Source organism: Pinus tabuliformis, chromosome 5_2, assembly GCF_031772625.1.
Source record: "Pinus tabuliformis cultivar Carrire ecotype Pingquan chromosome 5_2, CPIR1, whole genome shotgun sequence".
NCBI classification, from domain to species: domain Eukaryota; kingdom Viridiplantae; phylum Streptophyta; class Pinopsida; order Pinales; family Pinaceae; genus Pinus; species Pinus tabuliformis.
The window spans coordinates 370082658-370110552 of NC_142306.1; the positions used below are offsets into that span (position 1 = coordinate 370082658).

At 41.1% G+C, this 27895-nt stretch overlaps 1 protein-coding gene across 2 annotated transcripts in view; it reads left to right on the top strand.

Annotated features, from left to right (window-relative positions):
* Positions 1 to 27895, top strand: part of LOC149158996 (uncharacterized) — a 427796-nt gene that overhangs the window by 180463 nt on the left and 219438 nt on the right. For both annotated transcript variants that reach the window (XM_089436389.1, XM_089436388.1), the window contains exon 8: positions 10833 to 10918. In XM_089436389.1, coding sequence (XP_089292515.1) covers positions 10833 to 10918 — 86 coding nt within the window. The remainder of the gene's footprint in view (positions 1 to 10832; positions 10919 to 27895) is intronic.

Genomic DNA, 27895 nt, shown 5'->3' on the forward strand with positions numbered 1-27895 from the left:
TCTTGCTCTCCTTTGCTCTTGCTCTCATTCAAGTGATAATGAAATTTTTGTTTGCCCCATTGAGTTTTTAAAACAATTTTTTTTTTTTTAAATTGGATTTTTTTTTTCACGTCCGCGGCTTTTTTTTCCACCCGGATCGCTCTCGGCGTCGGTCGATTCGCTCTCGGAGCGAATATTTAATGCTTGGGAGCGATCGGGAGTGATCGCTCCCCGATCACTCCCGAGCGTTAAATATTCGCTCTGGGAGCGATGGGAGCGACGCTCCTGATGTCGCTCCCGAAATTGGCAGGGAACGCAAATTTTTTTATTGGGAGCGCGCTCCTGACCCTCTCCCGAGTTGGTCCCGCTCGGAGCGCGGATTGGGAGCGGGAGCGGGGGGGGGGAGCGCTCCCCCACAACACTGAGTGCAACACTCCTGTGCTTCTCGCATTGCTGCAACCTCCTAGCTCTGTGCTGTCTTGGGACTCCTGCACTGTAGCTCTCTCTGCCACTCCATCTGCATCCATTTCTACCCACTCAGCCATGCTACTCCTCGTCAGGGCTCCCGTAGCAAGATCTAATCCAAGAGCCTGGGTACCTCAAGGATCTTGCCCCTCATTGCCTGTAGTTCGCTTGACTACAGCTCGATGTCTCCCCACTTCCGCTCAAGTGGTGCGTGTGCACTCATGGCACAGTCATCGTCTGTCAAAACTTCCTTCTCTTCCCGTGCTAGCGCTGCCTTAGTCTTGGAAGATTCTCCCTTACTCTTCTTCTTTGGACACTGGGTCGCATAATGAACTAGCTCCCCACAATGGAAGCACTTGATCTTGGAGAGATCTTTCTTCTTTCGCTTTTCTTGCTTCCCCTCAAATGCTAGGGCCACATCTTCCTCCTCCCTGCTTCACTTTGATCCCCTTGCTGTTGCTACTTGTCTTCAACTGCCGTCTGATCTCTTCCTAGCAAAGAGCTGCCCATATCTCGTCCCACGGTGGAAGTGTCCCTCTGCCCAGTATACTTTGGACAAACACTTCCCATTCTTCTGAGACAACATTTAGGGCTGTCCTCACCATTAGCTCCTGATCCGGTGTCGCTTCTATAGCAGTCAACTGGTCTCGGATCTCATTTAGTCCTTTGAGGAAGGTGTCAATCGATTGTCCCTTCTTCATCTGATACGACCTCATCTGGTTTTCGAGCAGCATTCTTCTTTGCACAAAAGTATGCTGATACAGCTTCTTGAGAGCCTCCCACATCTCAAATGTCGTTTCCTTCTCGGCTATATGTGGTACCACATGATCCTTGAGCCCGTCAAGGATAATGCACTTGGCTCTCGCCATCGCCTCTTCGTACCTGTCATTATCATTGGGGTCGATTGGGACAACTATTACTTTCAAGGCGAAGTTCTTGACACGATTCTTGTCAGGCACTGATAAGATTCTGGCCTTCTAGACTGCGAAGTTCGATGCTCCGTCTAGTGTATTCTGGTCTCTTACCCCGTGTAGTGCTATGATGCTCCTCTACTTCCCTCCTGGAAGTTCTATGTTTGACTCCTCTGAGTCTCTACTTCTCGTCTGGAAGTTCTCTTCTGAACTCCCTGTGAGTCCTGATTTCACTGCTGGAAATCCTTGTGGCACTTGTCGAGATGCCCCCTACTCTGATCGACTTGTGCAGCTGCACTTTTGATCGGGTTCCTCAGCTAGAAACCCTCGGTAACAACTCCTTTGGCTCTGCTCTGTCAGGTACTTTTCTGACTATAGTACCTCACCGGCTCCACTCTGCAATATTCCTGTAGCCTTCTAGACCCCAGCAACTGCCTCTCTGTGAACTGTGTCAGCTCCTCTCTGCCTCACGCTGGCCCTGCGTCACACGAATGGGTCTGCGTCAGCCCTGGGATGCCCTGCATCAGCCCTAGGATGCCTTGTGTCAGCCCTTTGGCCCTCTGCGTTAGCAACACTGGCCTCTTTGAGGCTCTGCGCAATTCCCGACTTCCTCTGTGTGGCTCTACATCACACTTGGCTTCTGCACTGCTAGAAACAGCTTCTGTCACCTCGGGACAACTGTTTTCTGTTGTTATTGCTTCGCTCGACTGATGTCTCTTAGTCGTCCTGTGATCTGCAATCACCCTCTGATACCATGTTGAAGTTTCTAAGTTTACTTATTTAGAAACCCTCCACGCACTTTATCTGATTTATTCCTACCTACTTGTTATTTTCCTTAACAAGTTATTTACAATGTAAATACTGGAAGTAAACACTAGTGCATGCTCAATATATTACAAATCAACAACTAAAAAGAAACAAAAACAAACACACTAGATAACACCATTATTTTTAGAGTAATGTCCCCGGAAAAACCCAATGTGGGAAAACCGGTGCAACTATCTGAGGGTTTTCTTATTAAGCAATATCAGAGTACAATCTGGGTGCCGAAACTGGCCTACCCAATAGAGAATTTCCTTAGCAGTAATACCTTTCGGTTTCTGACAAATCTATTGGCTAAAACCCCTGATAATCCTTCTGGCAGCTACGTAGCACGAATTTGCCCCAGAAACCCCAGCATCTGCCCAATTTGCACTGCGTCAGCCTCTCCTAGCCCAGCGCTGGCCCTGCGCTAGTCTATCTTGGCTTGCATAAGCTCTTTGAGCCTCTGCGTCAGCTACGCTAGCCTCGTTGGTGCTCTGCGCAGTACTTAGCTGCCTCTGTGTGGCCCTGCGTGAGCACTGGCTGCTCTTGCGTCACTCTCTTTGGTTGCTCTACTGCTTTCCCGACACTATCTCTGCCCCTCTATCTCTCTGTACTCAATGCCCCTCAGTTGCTTTTCGATCACTGATTCTATCTCTCTTAGCAAACCTCGCTCTAGAGAATAGAATGACTGATCATTCTGGTGTGTTCTCCAGTTGACCCTCAAGCCTCCTCTTATACTTTTCCTGTTGGTCCTTGAACGACCGAGATTAAATCTCTAATCAATGGCTAAGATTAGATTTGGCTTGATCCATGACTTTTGGAACCTTCTGACCCAGTTTTATATTAATACCCATTAATATTTTATTTTTCCTAAGTTTAGACTTAGGAACTCCATTAAAAATATTAATTATTTTAATATCACCCAAACCAGTTAGAATCTGCCCAAACCATTTCTGGGTCTTGGAGATCTCATGTGCCCCAACCTCTCCACCAAATTTTGTCTAGAGCACATCCGATGCTACCCCAAATCAACACTGCCTCTTTGCGAGGACTGTGCTCTAACAATACTCCTCACTGAGCAGTACTCTGATCATTCGGCATCGGTACCTGTGCTGATGCTAGGCCTTCCTACGCAACATCCTCTACACTGCTGTATCATGTACTGCTGCCCATGGTTTTGCCACTGCCACTGCTGCATTTGTACGACAGCTTCCTCAGCATCCGTGTTGCTGTTGGTCCTTTCTCCCAGCATTGCATCCGCACTGCACCTCTTCTCATCATGTTGCATCATGCTGCCCAATGCTGCATTGCAACTCAGTTACTGAGAAGTAAGTAATTGATCTCCCAACTGACCTCCTTGTTGGGCTAGAAACACCCACTGATGTTGAAGCTCCCTCTGCCATTGACAAGTGCTCCCTCTCTCTAATCTCTGCGCTGCTGCAACAATTCCCTGCATCTCGCACCATTGCACACTTCGCTGTGCCTTCCTGCATTGGTGCAACACTCTTGTGCTTCTCGCACTACTGCAGCTTGCTAGCTCTGCGTTGTCTTGGGACTCTTGCACTGTAGCTCTCTCTGCTACTCCATTCGCATCCGTCTCTACCCACTTAGCCAATCCTGCTACTCCTCGTCGGGACTCTCGTAGCAAGGTCTAATCCAGGAGCCTGGGTACCTCAAGGATCCTGCCCCTCATCGCCTGTAGTCCCCCTGACTACAGCTCGATGTCTCCCCACTTTCGTTCAAGTGGTGCATGTGCACTCATGGCACAATCATTGTCTGTCAAAACTTCCTTCTCAGCCCGTGCTGGCGCTACCTTAGTCACGGAAGACTCTCCCTTACTTTTCTTCCTTAGATACTAGCTCGCATAATGACCCAACTCCCCACAATGGAAGCACTTGATTTTGAAGAGATCTTTCTTCTTCCGCTTTTCCTGCTTCCCCTCAGATGCTAGGGCCACATCTTCCTCCTCCTGCTTCACTTTGATCCCCTTGCTGCTGCTACCTATCTTCGACTGCCGTCTGATCTCTTCCTGGCAAAGCACTGCTCACATCTCGCCCCACGGTGGAAGTGTCCCTCTGCCTAGTATACTCTGGACAAACACTTCCCAATCTTTTGAGCCAGCATTCAAGGCTGTCCTCACCATCAGCTCTCGATCCGGTGTCGCTCCTATAGCAGTCAACTGGTATTGGATCTCATTTAGTCCTCCGAGGAAGGTGTCAATCGATTGTCCCTTCTTCATCTGATACGACCTCATCTGATTCTCGAGCAACATTCTTCTCTGCATAGAAGTATGTTGATACAGCTTCTTGAGAGCCTCCCACATTTCAAATGACATTTCCGTCTCGGCTATATGTGGTACCACATGATCCTTGAGCCCGTCAAGGATAATGCACTTGGCTCTCGCCATCGCCTCTTCGTACCTGTCATTATCATTGGGGTCGACGAGGACAACTATTACCTTCAAGGCAAAGTTCTTGACACAATTCCTGTCAAGCACTGATAAGATTATGGCCTTCCAGACTGCGAAGTTCGATGCTCCGTCCAGTCTATCTTAGTCTCTTACCCCGTGTAGTGCCATGATGCTCGTCTACTTCCCTCCTGGAAGTTCTCTGTTTGAGTCCTCTGAGTCTCTACTTCCCGTTTGGAAGTTCTCTTCTGGACTCCCTGTGAGTCCTGATTTCCCTCCTAGAAATCCTTCTGCCGCTTGTCGAGATGCACCCTACTGTGATCGACTTATGCAGCTGCACTTCTAATCCAGGTTCCTCAGCTAGAAACCCTCAATAACAACTCCTCTAGCCCTGCTCTGTCAGGTAGTGTTCTGACTACAGTACCTCACCAACTCCACTCTGCAATATTCCTGCAGCCTTCTAGACCCCAACAACTGCCTCTCTGTGAACTGCGTCAGCTCCTCTCTGCCTCACGCTAGCCTTGTGTCACCCCAGATGGGTCTGCGTTAGCCCTGGGATGCCCTGCGTCAGCCCTTTGGCCCTCTGCGTCAACAACGCTGGCCTCTCTGAGGCTCTACGTACCTCCTGGCTTGCTCTGGCTGGCTCCGCGTCACACTTCTTGGCTTCTGCGCTGCTAGAAACAACTTCTGTCACCTCGGGACCACTGTTTTCTGCTGCTATTGCTCCGCTCGGCTGATGTCTCTTAGTCCTCCTATGATCTGCAATCACCCTTTGATACCATGTTTAAGTTTTTAGGTTTACTTATTTAGAAACCCTCCATGCACTTTATCTGATTTATTCCTACCTACTTGTTATTTTCCTTAACAAGTTATTTACAATGTAAATACTGGAAATAAACACTAGTGCATGCTCAACATATTACAGATCAACAACTAAAAAGAAACAGAAACAAACACACCATATGACACCATTATTTTTGGACTAATGTCCTCGGAAATACCCAAGGTGGGAAAACCGATGCAGCGATCTGAGGGTTTTCTTATTAAGCAATATCAGAGTACAATTTGGGTGCCGAAACTGACCTATCGAACAGAGAATTTCCTTAGCTATAATACCTTTCGGTTTATGACAAATCTACTGGCTGAAACCTCGGATAATCCTTCCGACAGCTACTCAGCACAAATCTGCCCCCAAAACCCTAGCGTCTGCCCAATCTGGATTGCGTCAGCCTCTCCTAGCCCAGCGCTGGCTTTGCGTCAGCCTATCTTGGCGTGTGTCAGCCCCAGGAAGCCCTGCGTCAGCTCTCTGAGCCTTTGCGTCAGCTACGGTGGCCTCTTTGGTGCTCTGTGCAACACTTAGCTGCCTTTGCATGGCCCTGTGTGAGCACTGGCTGCTCCTTCGTCACTATTTATGGCTGCTCTGTTGCTTTCCCGACACAATCTCTGCCTTCCTATCTCTCTATACTCAATGCCCCTCAGCTGCTCTCTGATCACTGATTCTATTTCTCTTAGTAAACCCCTCTCTAGAGAATAGAATGAGTGATCACTCTGGTGTGTTCTCCAACTGACCCTCAAGCCTCCTCTTATACTTTTCCTGTTGGTCCTTCAACTGCCGAGATTAAATCACTTTTGGAACCTTCTGACCCAGTTTTATATTAATACCCATTAATATTTTATTTTTCCTAAGTTTAGATTTAGGAACTCCATTAAAAATTTTAATTATTTTAATATCTCTCAAACCGGTTAGAAACTGCCCAAACCATTTCGGGGTCTTGGAGATCTCATGTGCCCCAACCTCTCCACCAAATTTCGTGGCTAGAGCACATTCGATGCTACCCCAAATCAACACTATCATTGTGATTTGAGAAACAAGTGGCTTCTAATTTATAGATAAATCATCCATGTGAAAAATAATGGTTAGTTGACTTGATCCCCGTCAAAATAATTTCGATTGTCGATAAATACTTTATCAACTTTAATCTATGTCATGGTAAATATTTATTTTTGAGGAATTTTTGAATTTCTTATTAAAACCATTTTTTATTAAATACCAAATTAATTATTTTGGATTAATTTCCTCAAAAATTTCATTTTGACTAAAACACCAAGGTCCAAGGGTTTAATTTTTCTTAAAATATCCAATTTTGCCTTGGTGGGGGGCCTCCAAAATTTGACGACTTCATGACCTACGAATTTCTAGGTGATTTTCCAGTTGGAGAAATTAATTATTTTTTGACTATAAAATATTTTTCTGGCTTAGGATTTAATTTTTACTTTATTTTTTTTTAATTTTTTTGTTATTGTTAGAAAAATTAATTAATTGACAGTTGAGGGGATTAATTATTTTTCCATCCTCAATAATTAATCGCCTCTGATAGGACAAACCTGGTCAAAAGGGAGAGAATCTTAGTCTTTTGCAAAAGCCGGTCAAATATGGTCAAATAGGTCGAATTTTGACCTTACAATTGCCTCGGAAATTTTGGTCAACCGCCCCAAAATTTTGGTCAATTGCCTCAATCAAAAGGTGGTCAAATAGAACAACAAAAGTTTCGGTCAATGCAAGTCAAACATCAAAGAAAATCCACAGTTAATGCTGGTCAAAGCAAGTCAAACTTTTGGTCAACTTCAGTAGTTTTTACTCTCTCTCCCCTTTGCATGTGTGGATAGAAAACAAAAGATTAAATGATCCGAATTGATGCCAAATGGAGGAGGTCAATTGGACAATATATAGAGGTCAAATGAGGAGGTTTTTGACCAAGGGTCAAACCCATTCGTATGGTGGGGTCGACTTGAACTTCAAAAATAATATTTTAATTTCCTTTGACTTTGTTGAACTGAATACTAACCTTAGCTAGAAATATTCAACATCTACAACCCCATTTTGGTATGGGTTGTAAGGGACTATCAGTTCCTTCTTGATTCCTACCTCGAAAAAATTCTTGAAGTCATTGGTGGTATACTCACCCCCATTTTCTGACCTCAAAACTTTGAGCTTCCTCCTTGTTTAGTTCTCCACAAGAGCTCTAAACTCTCGAAACGAACTGATGGCCTCATTGTTGGTCTTCATGAAGTAGATGCACGTCCTCCTGGAGAAGTCATCAATGAATATCACATAATAGTTGTAACCACTCAAAGAAAAGAGTGACATGGGACCACACACATCTGAATGTATAAGATCTAATATGCCCTTGCACTTGCTGTCACTGCTAGGAAAGGTCATCTTGGCATATTTTCCAAGCGTGCAACCCTTGCACACACCGTACTGCTCTACATTGAACTCTGGAAGACTAATGACCATTTCCCTCAATATAGGTAAGGCTTTGTGGGGCAAGTGGCCCATCCTCCTGTGCCATAACTCGCACAAACTATCATTTTTATGAACCCAGGGATGTGCAAGTTGACCCCTCGACAAGTACAACTTCCCTTCTCTCCTCCCAATCATTCGACCTGTCCTCTAACTGGAAGATCGCGGCTTGGAAAGTACTTTTCCATCTCAAAAGAAAGCTTTGTACCCCTTGTCCTCCATGGTTGAGACTGCTAGAAGGTTCTTGGTCAACTCTTGTACATATAATACCTCCGTCACCTCGAAGGGCTGTCTTGAATCTAGCTAAAATTGGATAGTCCCAACCACCTCTACTACACACCCAGCATTGTTGCTAAGCTCCACATGTAGCTCTAAGGCTCCCTTTGAAATGTTGGTGAACAAATCTCGTGATCTTGTCATGTGACGAGAAGCACCACTATCCACGAACCATGCACCCTTGGCTATGGTGCCAAAAAGACAAGACATTAGTGGGAACTCCTCGAACCTAGTGGCAGACTCATTGATCTGTGAATTTGTTGAAGCTGCTATCTGTGCCTTCCCCTTGCCCTTCTTCTTGCTCAATCGTTGACCTGCATAGTGGGAAAACTTGTGACATGTAAAGTACTTAACTTTTCTTACGTACTTCCTTTTCCCATCTTGTGAAGTAGCTACCCAACTCACATTCTTCTTGGGCTTCCCCTTGCCTTCCTTTTCCTGACTCGTAAGGGAAAGGTTCTCATTATCACGTTTCTGCTCGCCACCATTGAAAGACTCCTCTTGAATCTCCTCCTAGATGAAGTTATTCGACAACCTCTACTAGTATGGGAGCTTCTCTCGTGCCACAATAGCCTCAATGAAGGGAGCCCCTAGCCTCGTAAGCCATTCAGGGGCATCCTCAAAAGCTCCCCATCTGACCAAGCCTCCCAACTATAATTAACTCATCACGAACTTGTGTAATCCTAGTGACATAAGATGCTACAATATTTGACTTGGACATCTTGGTGCTTTTGAGCTTTTCCCTCAACAACGTTTGTTTGTTGTGATTGTCACTTTGGTACAACTTACTTAGATCCTCACACATTTTCTTGGCTGATTTCTTTCTGGAAAGATGAGGGATCACATGATCTTTCACCCCATCCAAAACGATTCTTTTGGCTTTCACATTCTTTTGGTTATGGATGGCCAATTGTGCAGCATCGGTAGAAGGGGCGAGTTGCTGATTTGCAAGCTCCTGGATCCCATTCTCCATCAACATCAATATTATACTCTTCTTCCAAGAATTGTAGTTGGATGCACCTGCAACTAGTCTTCAAATCTCAACTCTATTGCAACAATTCTCACATTATCCTCGGAGTTTTAGTGCTCTGCTAGCATATTAATTTTTCAGTACTAGATCTACTTTATTATTCTCAACAATTTATTTTATAGCCAGAAATTATCCCAACAAATTAAATTTTCATACACTGGCATTTAAATTAAATAATTTGCAATGGAAATTTACTAGGAAACCAGTCATAAAACACATCATTAATTTTCCCAGCAAATTCTCCTTCTCTTTTCTATTACTCAGGAAAATTGGGGCCTCCTTTAACAAGGAAATGGAGAATACACAAAAAATACTATATTTGAACCTGGTAACTCACCCCTTTTAGAAATTCGCTTGCACGTGTGTTGGCTATGCTTCACAATTTCAGCACCCTTGTAGTGACTTGACCTCCTACCAAGCTTGACATCAACCCTCTTGGCCTGTTTGCTGGAACTCACTCTCAACAGTTTCAGCCTCCTCCACATGGCACACCCTTGACCTCTCTCCACGTATGAGTCTTGGCCTTCCTCTTGTGTGCTCAACTTGCAAACCAATGCTCACACGAATCCTATTGTTGCACACTTTTCACCTCTCTCAAGTCTGGAGTCTCTTGCTTGCTTAAGAAAATTGCTCTCCCATGAATGGATGTGTCTTCGTCTCTCCCTTAGGCTTCTTTTATAATTTTCATTAAGCCAAATTCCTAACCGTCAATCTCCATAGTGATGGATGCCTAGGATTAAATCCTAATCCTCTTAGATCAACAATAGAGATTAGATCTAATTCAAAAAAATGATTAAATTCATTTTTCAATAGAAACCTTAGCTTAATAGCCAACATTAATTAATTAATGCTTTTGCTAATTTAATCTTAGGAAAGAAATCATAAAAGTCATTTACTCAACGTGAGCAAGTACCTAAAGATGCTTTTGAAGATCTTCTGCATGCCTGACACCTAGCTTATGCGGAAGCACATACCTGAGCTGTCAACATCAACATTTGGTTGCTATAATGATAAATCTTTAGTGACCGTCTTCTTTAATACTTGTTGTGCTTGTTTTTTTTTTTGTGTTTTTCACTAAATGTGTATCTTCATAGAATTCCACATTGAAGTGTTGTTGTGCAATTTGTGTCACTAAAAGGAAGGTCTTGATTAGGCTGGTACATAGAACAAATCATGTTCTTTTTTAATTTTTCACTTGGGCATCTTTGTAGAGACATTTTCTTTATCTATTTCCTGTTGTAACTCTGTCCTTGATATTTGTTGTCATCTAACATGGCAATGCATTCCTTTTGTGTGACATGTGTGTCTGGCACTTTGATATATATGCCATAAATATGTTGACACCTTTTCAGTCTTTTGTGTAGCAAGGAATTTATATGCTTTAACTTTTTTGTGATAGCTATCTTGTTGCTCTAGGACATATTTATAGAATGCCTCTTTTTTCCTTGATTAAGGAAAAACAAACTTTTGTTTCCTATAGTCTTCCTCAAAATAACAACATCCACAATTTCTAGGTTACGATCTTTCACAGAATGACTAGGTTCACCATAACAAAACATCCACCTTTGTTATTTTAGTTTGAGTTGTGCTTGTTTGCGTTTTCATGTTTGATGTTGCCTTGTCTTTGATTTCTAATGTTTATGACCATGTTATCAGGTATCAAAGTCTCTACAACAAGCAGGCATTGAGGTTGGGCTTTATCATGGTCAAATGTCAACTGGTGCTCGAGAGGATATACATAGGTGTTTTTCATCTTGCAAATTATCATATGTCTGACATGCCACAATAATCTTAGGTTTTAGATGTTTGATGATAGAAATGTACAAATTTCAAGATTTCTAGAATTTGAGAAGCATAAAACTTGAAATCGAGTGTGATGGTTATGTAAATTTATTTATCGCTTAGGAGAAGCAACAATTTCATAGTGATCTTTTTGTTCAAATCATAGTTTTTCAGTGATGTTTTCTTAGTTTCCTTTAAATATTTATTTTGTACATGTTGTTTTTCTGTCTTTTGAAGTTTTCGGCATTGGCTATTCTTATTCCAATTAGTTGATAAAATGAATTAATACTCTATACTTGATAGAATGAATTATACTTAATGAATTAAAACCTTGACATTGAATCAAATTTTATACACATTAATATTTATTGCAGTGTTTCTCTCTCCTTCGCTTATAGGGTTTGACTATGAGTCAGTGAGCTGACTTGAAAAGTCAGCCATGCAAATTATCTCTTGCAGTTTTCGATGACACCTTGATAGAAACAAATATTTCTTTGTTTTTTCTCATGAACAGAAAAAACAAAAGCTGATGCAGATAGGACACCATTGTCTAAAATTTCCAGACACTTTTGTCATCTAGAAAACCTTAGATGACAATTTTTTAGCATGATGCCAACTAGTGACAAGGCAACAAACCCAAAGACAACAAAAACTAGAGACAAACACTAGATACTGATGCCTGTTACCACACAACTAGCAGGCTTTGGCAAGTTCCTTGGAAGCTGCTAAGATGGCACACACAAAACAATTGCCAACTGTCACCTTAGCTAGATTCCCCACTCTTTAAGACCAACTCCTTCTAGAATGGCTATGGGAGGATTCCCTATATGAGACTATTTCACCCAACAAATGATTGACTAGTGCTTTGTATGAGGTCTTGGGTGAAGTAAGGAGTTAATTATTTACTGTTTTACTGATATGGAAATGTAAATTATGTAAAAAATAAACATAGACCAGAAATATGATTAAGTCAAAATTGAATATAAACAGCATATAAATAGCCCAAATGAGTGAAAAATTAATGTATTTGCCGAATCTATAAATTATTCTTGGTATAAGCCTTTGGTAAGAGGGTGTTCTTTGTATTTTTGCTTGCTGTGCTGTGGCTGCAGATCTGAAATCGATAGAAAAACATAGGAAAACAACAACAATTCGAGTTCTACAGAATGTACTGGAAGGCCAGAAGGGCCTCAAGATCCAACAAAACCAGTCATAGTTCCAGAGATCAAGAAGAGACCAGCATGGCCTAGATCCACATTGAAAAGGCGGAAGGGCATGCAGCTCCTGATAACACATCTATAGAAGTGAAGAAACCTAAGAGGTTGTCCAGCTCTGCAGTCCTCATGAGAAAACTCATTAATGAAGAATTTTCCACATATGAAGAATCAGCCAGTCAGCAGGTGTGGAAGCAAGCAATGAATGAGTACCAATCAATATGAAGAATGATGTTTGAGAAATTGTGCCTAGGCTTGAAGGGAAGTCCGTGGTGACTTGCAAGTGGATTTACAAGATAAAGCATGTTGCAGATGGTAGTATTGACAAATACAAGGCAAGGTTCGTGGCTAGAAGATTCTCCTAGAAAGAAGGAGATGACTATGATGAGACTTTTTCTCTAGTTGCCAGGTACGCCTCCATTAGATCCATCATTTCTCTTGCTGCTGCGTTGGGATGAAATTTGCACCAGATGGATGTGAAGACTGCTTTGCTCAATGGTGTGATTGAGGAAGAGGTGTACATAGAGCAACATCAAGGATTTGAGGTATATGGAAAGGAGTCTCATGTTTGCAGGTTGAAAAAGGCCTTGTATGGACTCAAGCAAGCTCCAAGAGCTTGGTATGCTCGTATCGACAATTATCTGATGAGACTGGGATTTACCAAGAGCGAAGCCGATCCAAACCTTTACTTTAAGGTTGTGAAGAATGCACCTGTGATCTTACTATTATATGTAGATGACTTGTTTCTGACAAGTGCCGAGCCTCTTATCATTCAGTGCAAGAAGCAGTTGGCTTCTGATTTCGACATGAAGGATCTTGTGTTGATGCACTATTACTTGGGAGTAGAAGTATGGCAGAAACCTGGTGAAGTCTTCCTTGGTCCTGAAAAGTATGTGTTAAAGATGCTTTAGAGATTCAGCATGATGGGTTGCAAATCCATGGCGACTCCCATGGTGACTAACTTAAAGAAGTTCAGAGGCTTTGACTCCAGATTGGTAGATCCATCTATGTACTGGTGGATGATTGGTATGTTGATGTATTTTGTTAACACCAGGTCAACCATTTTCTTTTCTATGAACATCTTGATCCCGTTCTAGGTAGAACTGAGACATGAGCATTGGATTATAGCAAATCATATCTTGAGATATTTGTGTGGTACAATGAACTATGGCTTGAGGTATGTTGCAAACAAGAATGTACAACTTTAGGATATACAAACGTTGATTAGGCAGGAATGCTAAAGACAGGAAGATTACCTCAGGAGTATGCTTCAATTTCAGATCCTCTATGATATAGTGGATAAGCAGGAAGCAGAGGTTGATTGCACTCAACATTGTTGAAGTAGAGTACATCGCAACCAATGAGGCTTGTACCAAAGCAGTATGGCTTCAAAAGTTGTTTGTAGGATTGTTCGGCCAAGAGTTGGCACTGATGATGATACATTGCGATAATCAAAGTTGTTTGAAGCTTTTGAGAGAATCCCGTGTTCCCTTACAAGTTGAAGAATATTGAGATCAAGTACCACTTTATCCGTGACATGGTGCAGAGGAGAGCAATAAGGCTTGAGTACATCTCACCGATGAGCAGACAATTGATGTTTCGACAAAGCCGTTGTCAAGGGACAAGTTCATGTACTTCAGAGACAAGTTGGGGCTTGTGGATATCACCCCTCTCATTTAGAGGGAGTGCTGATTTGTCTGCAACGTGGATGGACATTCTCTCGAAAGGGAGAATGGTTCCAAGAGACCTAGAGGCTCAACAAGCAGTGTTGAGTGAGTGTCTCTTGGAGGAGGACCCTAATCACACACCAGAAATGGAGTGAGGTCCTAGACCTTGATCATAAACCAGGCATGGTGGAGTGAGGTCCTTCAACATCTAGACCCTTTTCACACACCGGGTAGGGTGGAGTGATGTCCGAAACCCTGATCTCACACCGGGTAGGGTGGAGTGAGATTCGGTTCGACATCTAGACACAATCACCAACCAAGAAGGGGTTGAGTGAGGTCTTGGCCCAGAAGAAGGGTGAGTGAGTGCTTGCTAGTTGAGGGGTCAACATTTTTGGCTTAGATGGTGGCCATAGGATTCGAGGACCGATCACTCTAGAAGAGTGAGTCTTGATATGCTGATGACATTTCCATGGGTTTGGTACCGCCTCGGATATGGCTGCTAGCAGATGCTGATGATAGATGATGATGCTGGTAATAATGGATAACCTTTTCTTTAGAGAAATTTGTTCAATTTGAGAAAACCTATAATGGTGATTATGAATAGCTCCCTAGTTAAGAGGGAGTGTTGAATTTGTAACTATGGCTGGTCTTCATAATGTACTTATGGTTATATTTATCATTGTAGAGCATATTTATAAATGCTTGAGTCAAAGTCCCATTCCGACCTTTAAAAGATGTAAATTTGAATTTTTAAAATGAAATTTTTGGCTCCAAAAGTGACAAGTCGGCGTCCCTCCAATTCAAGTCAGCCCTGGGCAAGAGACATGTCCATTCACCCTAGACAGACTACTATATAAAGGGAGCTTGAGCTCCTCATTTGGGAATCCACATTCCTCTCTCAAGACAGTTTCTGGGCAAGTGAGCGAAGGTTTAGAAGGAGAAAGTAGGATGAAGAAGAATGCGAAATTTTCTCTCTTCTATCTCTCTCTAGCAACTCACACATGTCAAGGAATCTCTCTCCGTGATTCACAGTTTTTGGGGCAACTGTTGTGGGGGGGCCAAAATTTGCTGGGTTAGTTACTAAGGAAACTATTGCAGGGCTTAAATTTTGGGGCAACTGGTATTGCAGGAGGTTCAAAATTCTAGAAGTGCAGGATCAAGAGCAAAGTGTAGGATTAGTTTGGGTGACTCGAATTGGAGGAGAAGACCAGGTTTGACCATAGGTCTAGGTGTGCCTCTCATTGAACAAGAAGAATTTCTGTATTGAAAAGATTGTTGGGTTCCTCCTCGTAGTGGGTTTTCCCAGGGTAAATCTTGTCTCTCTTTTGTGCATTTTGATCTCTATTGTTCCACTGTTCTTTATTGTTGAATTTCTAAAGTATAATTGCTGAATGATATGTTAGAACAAGTTAAATGAAGATCTATATCAAAAGTAATTATCAAAATTTCAGAAATATTGTGCTAACCCTAATTGCACTAGAAAATCAACAACATAGGGAGTAACTTGAAGAAGTTAAGAAGCTTCGACTCCAGATTGGTAGATCCATCTATGTACTGGTGACTGATTGGTGTGTTGATGTACTTGGTTGATACCAGGTTGGATATCTACCTTTTTGTGAACACCTTGAGCCAATTCCAGGTAGAACTGGGATATGGGCATTGGATTGCAACAAAGCACATCTTGAGATATTTGTGTGGTGCATTGAACTATGGCTTGAAGTATGTTGTAAACAAGGATGTACAACTTCAAGGATATACATACGTTGATTGCGTAGGAAGTGTTGAGAATAGGAAGAGTACCTTAGGAGTGTGCTTTAGTTTGCGATCCACTATGATATCGTGGATGAGAAGGAAGCAGAGGTCGATTGCACTCAAAAATGTTGAAGCGGAGTACATTGCAGCCAATGAGGCATGTACCGAAGCGTATGGCTCCAGAAGATGTTTGCAGGATTGTTTTCCCAAGAGTTAGAACTGATGGTGATATACTACGATAATCAAAGTTGCGTGAATCTTTCAGAGAATCTCGTGTTCCATGACATGTCAAAGTATATTGAAATTAAGTACCACTACATCCGTGACATTGTGTAGAGGAGAGCAATAAGGCTTGAGTACATCTCCACTGATTTTCTAACTTCTGACAAAGTCGTTGCTAGGAGACAAGTTTGTGTACTTCAGAGACAAGCTGGGGCTCGTGGAGATTATCCCTCTAGTTGAGAGGGAGTGTTGATATATCTACAACACGAATGGACATTCTCCCAAAAGGGAGAATGGGTCTTGTTGCTACGCAAACTAGCAGGATTTGTGAATAGGCAAAAATCTAGAGGGCACAACAAAACTTTCGACAAAGGCCCACTATCACCATAACCTAAGTTCCCTACTCTTCTCGGATTTTCACCGACAGGAGGAGTCTCATTGATACTTACTTATGATAGATGTATATATATGATAGGTTTGAAGTGAGGGAAGGTGGCTCATTCAATGGAGGGTTCAACAAAAGTAGGAGCTTTGGGAGAAGCTGGTAAGACCTTCCACGAAAACCCCTTTGAAAGATGGCTACACGAGACCTTGGGTTGAGATATATGACGAGATATGAGTGCATCTAAGGTCTAGGTAGACTAGAGAAAAGGAAATGTAAGATTTACTTCAATAATTCCTAAAGCACATGCCTTCAAAGAATTCCCAAGTTGAAGGATTAACTTCTAGGGTTCCCTCTTGATGCAATGGCTAGGGCATCAAATTTCCAAAAATTCCACCATGGGAATTCCACCAAAACTTGAGGATCCCTAGAGAGTCCTCCTTATCCTTAAAGGGACAAGAGATAAAGGTGAAAAGAGAGATGATTTTCAAGTTAAAGGTGATCAACAAGCATTTAGGATCAATGCCTAACCATTGGGAGGCTATGAAGTCAATGATGATCTCAATTTTGGCAAATCGCTCTTTTAAGGAGACCTAAAGGAAGCAACTTTGCTACCCTCAATGGAAGCAACTACATGACACCTATAGATATTTGTACTTTTGTTGGAAAACACTGAGAGGGGGGGTGAATCAATATTCCTTAGCAATTAGCACTTTTAAATCTTTTCATAGCATTAGTTAATCTTCAATTATTATTAACGTTTATGCAGTAATAACAGTTAATAAAAGAACACGGGAGGCTCAAAGATTTTAGGTGGAAAACCCCCTCTGGGTCAAAAACCACCGAACGCTTTTCTAATAAATTCTTTAATATTCAGCCCCAACTGAAATGAAAGCAACAACTTCCTAGAATTCTAGAAAAGCATTCTTCTCCAGCTCCCACTGGATGGACGCTCCAACGTCCGAGATTCTTCAGTGGTCAACTGAACGGATGCCCCAACACCCAATGAGCTACAACTCACCCTACCACCCTGAAGTTTTCACAGGCTTGAACCTGTTGGTGACTTCATGCACCAGCCTAGCACCACCCTACCACCCTATAGAAAAATAAAAGAAGAATGGACTCCCATACTAGGGAAAATGGTCCACTTTACAATGATATAGAATGATGTAGAAGAAGAAGATACACTAGACCATAACCCCAACTATGACACAACCACCTAATGATGATCCTAGACCTCCCAACACTGCCTCTTCAACTCTTGGCAGATAGACACTTGCACAACTTTTACAATGATGCTTTTATAATGACTCTGTACAATGATACTTTTACAATGATTGTATGCAGTGCTTCCCACTTGAAGACTTCATATGGTGAACTTCTTGCTGCTATTCTGCACCTTGATTGCTGCTCTTGTCATGCTACCCTTTCTCACTCTTCAGAACATTAGATTATGCATTGAGTCTTCTCTTGATGAATATATAATACCTGCAAAAAGTCTTCAAGGAAATACCCATGACATGATAATAGCAAAACTTACCTCATCCTGCAGAGCATATGTTAGTGCTAAACAAAAACAACAAATTAGAATACAAAGAACCTAATGCAATTAAGAAATGAACATGCATATACAAAAGATACTTACCTGTAGCTTACCTCTGCTGCATCATTTTGCTACACTAGAAAGTCTGGTCCTTTGCACCCCTTGACAACACTTGATCTAGTTTTTCTTGCCTTCTAGGAGCACGATATTTAATTTGATGTATCTCTGCGATTTCAGATCCCCAACATGTGATCTTCAGTCTTATAGAAGCCCTCTGAGTCTTCTTTCCAATGCCACAGGTCTGACCCGATTTGGACTCTTCAAGACAAAGTTATGCCCAATCTCTCACAATGACCTAATTATGGACTAGTTCAGTAGAGTGAACTTGTATGACGTACCACGTGTCATTGTTTCCTCCTTCGGCTCTGAAATTGATACACAGACAACTACAGTCTATGCACTGCCCACCACCTCTTACAGAATTCCAATCCTCTTCTCTGAGAGAGAGTTATGACGATTTTCCCAAAGTCACTTCTTTGAGATGAAATTCGGCAGCCTGCAAAAACCCTAACTTCCACAGATCATATCTCCGAAAATATAGCGAACCAAGATCTAAAATTCGGTCACAACATTCATCAGGATTGCGAATCAAATGGGTTTTAATTTCGGAATCTAAGACTTCGCAAAAATGAAGTTATAGCGAAAATTCCACGATCACTTCATTTGGAGGATATATGAGATTTCTTTTTATGGAGTTGAGTGGGGCTTCTATAGAGAATGTTGGAGGGATTTTAGGAGCTTAAAAAATTATTAATTAATGACTATTCAATGACCAAAACCAATTATTAGTGCCATGCTACAACCCCATAGGGTTTTAGCCCACTAACTGGGGTTACTAACTTCAAACATATTCATCTCTCAAATTGAAAAGAATTACTTGGCGTGCCATATATCAACGGAAACATCTCGACGAGTAGAATCTATCTAGAAGATCCTTGACTCAAAATAGAGTAAGTTGTCAAGTCAAAATTCTGTTGCAAGATCAGGGTAGCCCTTGGTGCTGCTTGGGTTGACATCAATGACAACCTTAGATCATCTTTAGATCAACAACTTTGATGACACTTGTCAATGGATTTTCAAGGATGCAAATGCAATAAATCCCCTAGGAACATTCATTCATTCACTATCTATGAGTAATACATGTAAAGTTCCCCAATAGTTACAAATTTTAGACAATATTTCATCAATTAGGGCACATTAATAACCACGAGACAATATTCTATGCATTAAACATTAACAAAATCAGAAATTCATTAATAAAGGCTCAAGAGCACTTACAAGATAATGGAGAACATCTCCAGCCATAACAATGCCAAATAGAAGCTCTAAGAAGATAGCGAAATTATCCAAACATCAAAGCTCATCCAAAATCTCCAAAAACCATCCACAAATTACAGGTCCGAATATTTCTAATGAGGTATCGAAAATCCCAAGTGTGATGATAGGATGAGACTAGGTCTCTCTTATTTATACAAGAGTTATGAGTTCAAATTATGAAAGACGAAGCCCTTTTACATGCCTAAGATGTTAAGTAACCCACAAATGGATACAAGCCAACCATGATAGCTCGAAAATGAAATCGAATTTCCCTCTTAATTCCGCACAAGGCTGACGTCATGCATGCGTGGAGGCCTAGAAGGGCAGTGTTGAGGCCTCGTGCTAAAAATGTGCGAGAGGACATAAAATATCATGATGAAGAGGGGGATACCTTCCATATGCTGCAAAACATTTGCAAACCCCTATTTCGGCTTCAGGCTCCAAATGGGTCTCATGCGTCTCCAAGTGGCTCAAGATCAAGTCGATGCTCCATCAATGAGGGCTAGAAGATGACACAAGCCCTCCCATGTCTCCCTAGGAAAGACATAACCTCTTTTGGGCCTTGGAACAACTGCCAAGTGTCGGGTGCAATGTGTAGCCAGTTGGGGCAACGTGGTCCAAGTGCATCATCATCCTTGAATAATTGGGGCACGAGCAAACAAATGGTGGTGCTGAAGAAGCGGTGCTGAAGAAGCCCATCATGTGGCTATCAATGCTCTGCATGAATGGAGGCCCATGGCTCTCAACGCTCACCCTACAAATGCCATTGTGATCCTCTGGAGGGCTTGGATCTCATATATGGAGGCCAAGTTCAAGATGAAAATCCACCTGCAATCCTGTATAAGATCCAATGCGTCTCCTCACCTTCCAATACAATGATTCATTAATGTAATTGAGTAAGTAAGCTTGCTAATCAAGGGCACAAGTGGAAACTTCATAGTGGGCTTCCCTTCCAAATTTGGGGCTTTGAACATGTTTTAGTGTTACTTTCCTGGGTAGGAGTGGTCAATGAAGGACCCTATTAGGTTGTTTCAACCTTTAAGGGAATGACAGGTCCAAGGTACACCCTTCAAATGGCAGGTGTCATGTGAAATAGTGATGGAATAGAGCGGGGACAAAGGGAAGTCTCCAAGCCACATGCCATGGTACAAGGGTAGCTATAATGAGGAAAGGCCACACCTTGGGTATATGAATGTCGGAGGGAGCAATCGTGGTACATGAGTGACCTCGACCTTTGTTTTTCCACCCTTCTTCATTTTCCCTTTGCCTTTTATTGATTTTTATTCATTTTATTGCTCGGGGATTAAGGGGATGAGAGCATGATGTGTAAGATATAGCAATGATTACTCCCTTAAATTGGGGCAATTGGTCGCTCAACAGGGGTTGGGAAATTCATGGGTTCGTTAATGATGCAAGGGGCAGTCATAGGGCCCTAGGAATCAGGGTGATGGTTGTAATGATAAGGGGTAGAGCTCATGTTCGATTTTTGCCCACGTGCTAAATTTTATTTTCCTGACCATCTTTTGTTGGCTGAAGATAGGACTAGGAGAAAATTCCTCCTATGGGGTCACCCACTAGGGGTGGGTAACAAGTCCAAGAGACTTAGAGGTCTCAACAGGCAGTGTTGAGTGAGTGTCTCTTGAAGGAGGACCTTGATCACACACCAGGAATGGTGGAGTGAGGTCTTGGACCTTTGATCACACACCAGTCATGGTGGAGTGAGGTCCTTCAACATCTGGCCTGATCACACACCGGAAGGGTGGAGTGACATCCTAGACCCTGATCACACACCGGAAGGGTGGAGTGACGTCTTGGACCCTGATCACACACTAGGTAGGGTGGAGTGAGGTCCTTTCAGTATCTAGACCATATCATCAACCATGAAGGGGTTGAGTGAGGTCTTGGCCCAGAGTGCTCACTAGGAAGGGTGAGTGAGTGCTTGCTAGTTGAGGGTCTCAACATTTTGGCGTAGGAAGAGGCCAAGGGATTCAAGGATGATCACTTTGGAGGAATGACTCATGATATGCTGATGACATTGCCATGGGTTTGTTACCGCACCAGATATGGCCACTAGCGGATGACGATGATAGACGATGATGTTGGATAACCTTTTTTCCTTTAGGGAAATTTGTTCGAGAACACCTATGGCTGTGAGTGTTGAATTTGTTGTTAATTTGGTAGCTCAGGGATAAATTCCCTCCTTTGGACAACCTTCCTCATCCAGAGAAGACCGTCTTTTCCCTTGGAAGAATTTAATTTGGTCAAGGAAAAATATTATTTTTGATGATGGAACCACGTGCACAAAGTTCAGGTTGGCCTAAAGTAAAAAATTAGGTCTTCAAAGTCACATATAAATACTCATCAAGGAAATATCATTTGGAAATTACATCAACACACATCTTCTCTCTCCTCTTGTGATTGGTTCGTACAGGTTTGAAACAAGGCAACCAAGCTCACACGTGTGAACGCATAAAGGCTAATTTTAAAATTTTGCGTTGACTTTTTGTTTGGGTGATTGTTGACCAAGTTTGACTTGGCATTTTGACTTGATTTGACTTGCATAATTTCGATCTTTAGAGGTCGAATTTTCTGTGAAGGAACTGAGATTTTCTGGGCTACTTTGACTGCTATTGACTGTTGACTTTGACCACACAAATCTGAAGTTGATCACTGCGTTTTCTCTCTCCTTTGACTGAGTTGCTTGGCACTGTTTTGACTAAGGTTTGACCAACAAGGAAGGTCGAATATTTTGATTGCTGACCGAACTCTTTTGGAGAAAGTTTAACCATTGACTTGTGGATTAGTTAGGCATCTTTGGTTGCTGTTGACTTTGACCAAAAATTGCAGACTTTGACTTTGGATCAGATTTGAATTTTGGGCTCCAAGGATATTGGTTAGTTGAATTGTTTGGTCAAAGCTGTTGTCCTTTGTCTCATTGTTGGATTGGAATATTCTATCTCTCTGCTGAACATTTGATAGCAATCTAATAGAAGAAGAATTTGAAAGGGTTTTCCCTCTTGTGGGGTTTTTCCTTGGCCTTTGACCAAATATTTTGTCTCTTGTTATTGCTCTTGGTTGCCTTCTATTGTACATTGCATTTTCTATCTACAATTGCTATTTATTATTGGAAAATGAAATTGATTTAAAAGTGATTGCTAATTGATGAAAGAATTGGGCTAAGTGATTGTACTAAGCATAGAATAATGGAAATTTAACATGGTATTAGAGCTAAGGTTAAGACAAGCCCAAGGAATCAAGAGACGAGCAATCATCTTTGGAAGAAGCTAAATGATCTTATTTGACTTGGTCAAGATGTTTACCTCCTAGTTCAAAGACACAGAGAAGCTGGTTCACTCATCAAACTTTGCTGCTTGGAAGAGCAAGTTGGAAATCGTACTTGATGACAATAATGTTTTGGAATATGTGGAAGGAAAAGTAACTAGGACACCGGAAAATGCTCCTGCTGCTACCAAACCCAAATATAAGAAAGGTAAGCTCAAAGTCAAGAAAATTCTTATTGATTCTTTGAAAGATCATTGCTTTCTTATGTTGGAAAATTGAAGAAGTCTAAGGAATCTATGATAAGCTGGTTGGAATGTATGAGGTCAACAATTTGAATTATATTCTCTCCTTGTCAAACCAATTCCTTGTCAAACATTTCGATCATTTTGTTGTATTCTATACATTATGGTTGGGCATTATGCTAGTTGCAGGTGCCTCAATGGTCTCATGCTGTTATAGGGATTACCACAATGCAAAGACATCTTTGGCTAGATGCTAAATGGTCTCAGTCTCAGTTAGGTTTACAATATAGATTTGCACTGCGAAACCTCATGGTCACCACACATGATCATGAACTCAACTAGTTTTGTGCTGCCAAATCTCATGGTCACCAAACTCAATCATGAACACAAACCAAGGGACTAAGGTTAGAACAAGCAACACTGAATTATGCCCAACAATAGAAATTTTTCTCCTTATATTTCCCTAACTTAGTCTTTTGACACGTTATTGCTCTTTAATCTAGTAATTCTCTCACAATTCAATGCAATGCTCACTGATTAGAACTGAAAATACTGGAGTCGCATCTGCTTCTATGGCTGTCTCAATTTTCCAGTGGGTTCTCTTCTCAATAGGTACTCATGATGAGATGTAAATGGATTCCTGTTTCGATAAAAATTGTGGAGGCGAAACTTGCAAGTAGAGCAGAATGTAGAGTACAGATTTGACTATATTGAAACACAATCACTCTGATTCAAGGCAACATATGTAGCTATAACAATTGTTCTTCCTTAGATTTCTTGATCACATTGCATACTCACATTGAGCTCCTTATTAGCACAATGATTCCTTGGTTAGTCATGCTTATCCTTGAGCATAGCTTAGAGCCCTTTGTCATCAATGACAATACTTCAACACACAGTACATCTTGAACTCGTAGCAATCCACTTGAATCCTGTTGATTTTCCAATAGTCTTGTAAACTGATAATTGTTTCTTATGATTTTTCTTAGATTGATATTTTGTTGCATTTAATAATCATTATAAATCAACTACATAGAGAAGTTCAACATAAAAACAAAACGCTGGAGGGTCATAAAGAGACAACCACACAAGAACACGAGCGTTTACTCTGGGAAAACCCACATAGGGCTATGTTGCGGGGGAGCGCCCCCCCCGCCCGCCCCCCTTCGATCCCGCTCACAATCTGTGCTCCGGGCGGGAGCGCGCTCCCTAAAAAAAAATTCGCTCCCTGCCTTTTCGGGAGCGTTTTGCCTTTTTTGCAATTTTTTTTTGTAGTAATGTTTGAAATGCAATTTTTTTTGAAAGAAACAAATAATTTTTGAGTGGGGCAGCTTAATGATCAAGTCTAGGCCCTAGTATTGATATGCTATTCATGGTAATGTTAATATTCATTTTCATCCTTTTACTTAAATTTTTAACATTACCATGAAATGACTCAGGATGTTTGAGAGTGGTTCCGGCCTCATTGGATTTCATATGGAGAAAGTAGAATTTTAGATTTCATTCAAAATCCAGCAGACTTATCAGTTTTTCAGGATTTCAGGATTGGGGGATTGCAATGTTTCCATTGAATTTTGTCATGTATTAGGGTATGGAACTCGTATTTAATCAAGAGCACCAATCCCTCTATGTACCTTGATGTTAGTGACATTGGTTGTTGAACTCCTCTATCATGACCCTCCTAAAAATGTACGCATCACTCAAACAAAATCTTGACTTGACATGCTATGCTTGTTCTATCTTATGTTAATGCTTAGAGGGTGATATTAATGACAAAGATCCCTATACAGATACAAAGGTAATGACAAAGATACCTCTGGATATTAATGCTTAGAGGGTGATATTAATGAGAAAGATACTGATTTTCCAACAAGACTAAAAAATTAGACATTTCTCGTGGTGGCAAGAGGCCCAAGCATAAGAAATAGATAATAGATTTAATTCTCTTTTCTAGTTTCTAGTAGCTTTTATAACTATTGTCTCTTTCATATTTATTATGATATTTTTTTAAACAATATATGACAATTTAAGTTTGAAGTTGGCAATTATAACTCATTAGTAATGAATTTTGAATATGATGCTTCATGAAAGTTGAAAGTTGTTTCATTTCATTTCATTTATAACATTTCATTTCATGTTAGATATTATTTGTTGTAATGGTTACACTTAGCTTACAAGTACAACTTTGGTGATCAATGATGATAAATGTTATATATTGAATTTTGAAAGCTTGAAACTTTAATATTGATGAATCATGAGACTCAATATGTTGTATGTTACTATGTTACTAACTTGTGGACGTGGTTGATGAAGATTATAACTTCTAGATGATTGTTGTTGTATGGTTCAATCTATGTTTTTTTTATGTTTTTCATATCTAATTCATTATTCTACATGTTTTTGTTGACATATATGTATCAAAATATAAAAAATATATATATATATATATATATATATATATATATATATAAAAAATGCTTCGGGATTTGCTCCCAAACTGGGAGCTTCTGAAAATGTCGCTCCCGCTCCCGTTTTCACTCCCGCTCCTCGCTTTCGCTCCCACTCCCAAGTAACATTGCACATAGGGGGAAAAACCCAACTACCTTTTCAATAGAGGAATCCTTCAATTCAACAAAGATGCATCTTAGTCAATCACTAGGTCAAACCCAGTCCATCCTCCTAGTCAAGTCATAGGTCTGCCTAATAAATTTTGTCTAGTTTTCTTTCCTAGGGCAGAACTTCGGCTTCTCTTCTTGAACCATAAATTTGGTTTGCAACTTTGCTCCATCACAAAAATTCAGCCTTCCATAAATTCTGTCTTCTCCTCATCTTTGTCCTTCTAGTTTTGTCCTTCCTTTGCATGATCAACAAAAACTAAGATGTCTTAACGATTAGATCTGAAAAAAAACTTGTTAGAGAGGAGGTTGAGTCACTTAAATAGGCATCTTGAAGGTTGAATGGGTGCCTTCCGTTAACTGGGCCGACTTGACTAGGAGGAGGTTGGCTTCATCTTTTTGGAGCCTAAAATTCAACTTTTATAAATATAATTTTTTTTCTCTTTTACAACAGACATAAGAACATGTCTTTTGATATTTTTCTTTTTGATTCTAGCATGAAGGACATGCATACAAATACATTAAGGGCTAAAATATACATTATGAAGACCAACCATATTTACAAAATTTGACACTCTCTCTTAACTAGGGAGGTATTCATAATCACTATCTAGATGTTCTCATGTTGACAGATTTTTCTAAGAAAAGGTTATAATAATTCATTATCAACGCCATGGTCATCATCAACCTAGTCAACGAATTTGACATAAGGTAAATCATCAACAACAACTAGTTGCCACAACTGGTCAGCGCTCTTGACCCATAATCTTGGTCAGTACTTTTGACACATGACAAAGTATTTAGCATCAATTAGTCATCATTACTCTGGTCGATACCACTGACTCATAATCTTGGTCAGTACTCTTGAACTAGACTAGTATTGGTTCACCATCTTGGTCAACCTCTTTTGACTTGTGGTGAAACTACAAAGGCCACACTCTATATGAGCAACTGGGCCCGATGCTAAATGAGTTCCTCATCCTATCAGAAGAGACTGAGCCTGAGCTCCTCATCCTATCTAGAGAGACTGAGCCTAATGCTGAAAGCCACACACTCGATTGAGTGATCTTGGGCTTCTAGGACCATTCTCTCCAACTGGTCAACATTTTTGACATAAGGAGAATGATTGCTCTTTGTTGGACCATTCTCCCCAATTGGTCAACATCTTTGACATAGGGAGAATGACTGTCCATGATGCTGTCATATTAGCACTCTCTTTGAGAGAGGTATAGGACCATTCTTCATAAGAATGACTGTCCTTGATGCTGCTGTCTCATCACTCCCTCTGCTGAGAGAGGCATGTTCAATCACTTCCAAGCTTGTCTTGGGATATTCTGCTTGGTGATATTGGATTCATACTGTTCTCCTCAAGGTGCCTTGACCTTGGTTGGAGTTGTATCTCTTTAGAGAACTTCGCTATCCTTCTTGGTGGACGAAATTTTGGAGCATGGAATGAATTTTGATGTTTGGATCATTTTCTCTTGTCTTGGAGTTTCTTGTTTGGCAAATTTTGATGGTTGGATATAATCTAATACAAGTAAGTGCAATTTTAATGCTATTCTTTGCTCTATTTTTGTCACATACATTGTTGCTGGGATTTCACTACTCTGGGGCTAATTTGTTGCATCTATTATTGCAAAGTTGTGGAATTTTGTTTCTAGATAGTGATGCTTCATGTATGGGCAATTTATGATGAGTGAATGTTCCTAGGGATATTTCATGGTTGAAATTTATCTTCATAAGCCATCTATTTTGCAAAATGAAGTATAAAGTCATTGAAGTTTCTCTCCTTTGCCCTGGTGCTAAGTGAAGCTGCCTTTAAGGCCTCCTTGACCAAGAAAATCAAATCCGAATTCATAATCATTATTGATTACAATCTCCCCAAAGGATTAGGCACTGGTCTACCATAGGTGATCACCCTAAAACTTATTTTTCTTCACCTTCTCTTTTTCTTTCTAGGTCTAGCCCCATAGGTCACCTAGGGCATCAAATATTTCATAATGTAGCCATCCAAATACTTCCATTTTGGTGCACAACTGCACTGGTGTGTCCTCAAGAAGCCCTCCAAAATTCATGAGATTTCGATAATGGGATCTTGAGATATCACAAGCCTTAGCTCAAAGACCAATTCCCTCCCTTGGTTTTCCTTAAGCTAGTTACCTCATAGGGATCATTGTGCCACCTTTCATCGAATTTTTTTCTTTAATCCCCTTCTCTTCCTTGATTAGGTCAAGCTCATCATTAGTTGTTAAACACTTCCCCCTTGACCTAACCTAGGGTCCATTTGGTCTCGTGTGGTCCGGTTTCCTATCAAAGCTAACTTTTCAAGGATCATTTAGGAATCCAAGTTCCATAAGGATTTTGTGGAATAGGAAGCTCCATTGCATGACATACTCCCTAAACCTAACCCTCAAATCCTCATCAACCTTTCCTAGAAAATCCCTATACTTTGCTTACAAAGCAAGCAAGCCCTAATTTTGAGTTTCTCCTTGGAAATGGTGATTGGAATCACTTGTTGTCCATTGCATTGATATATTCTTTGTAAGTGTGACTTGAGTCCTCATACCGGGTCTCCTCCCATCGATGAAAGTCCATAAAGAGTAGGGAGCCTTAGCTGAGGTGATAGTGGGCTACGTTTCCA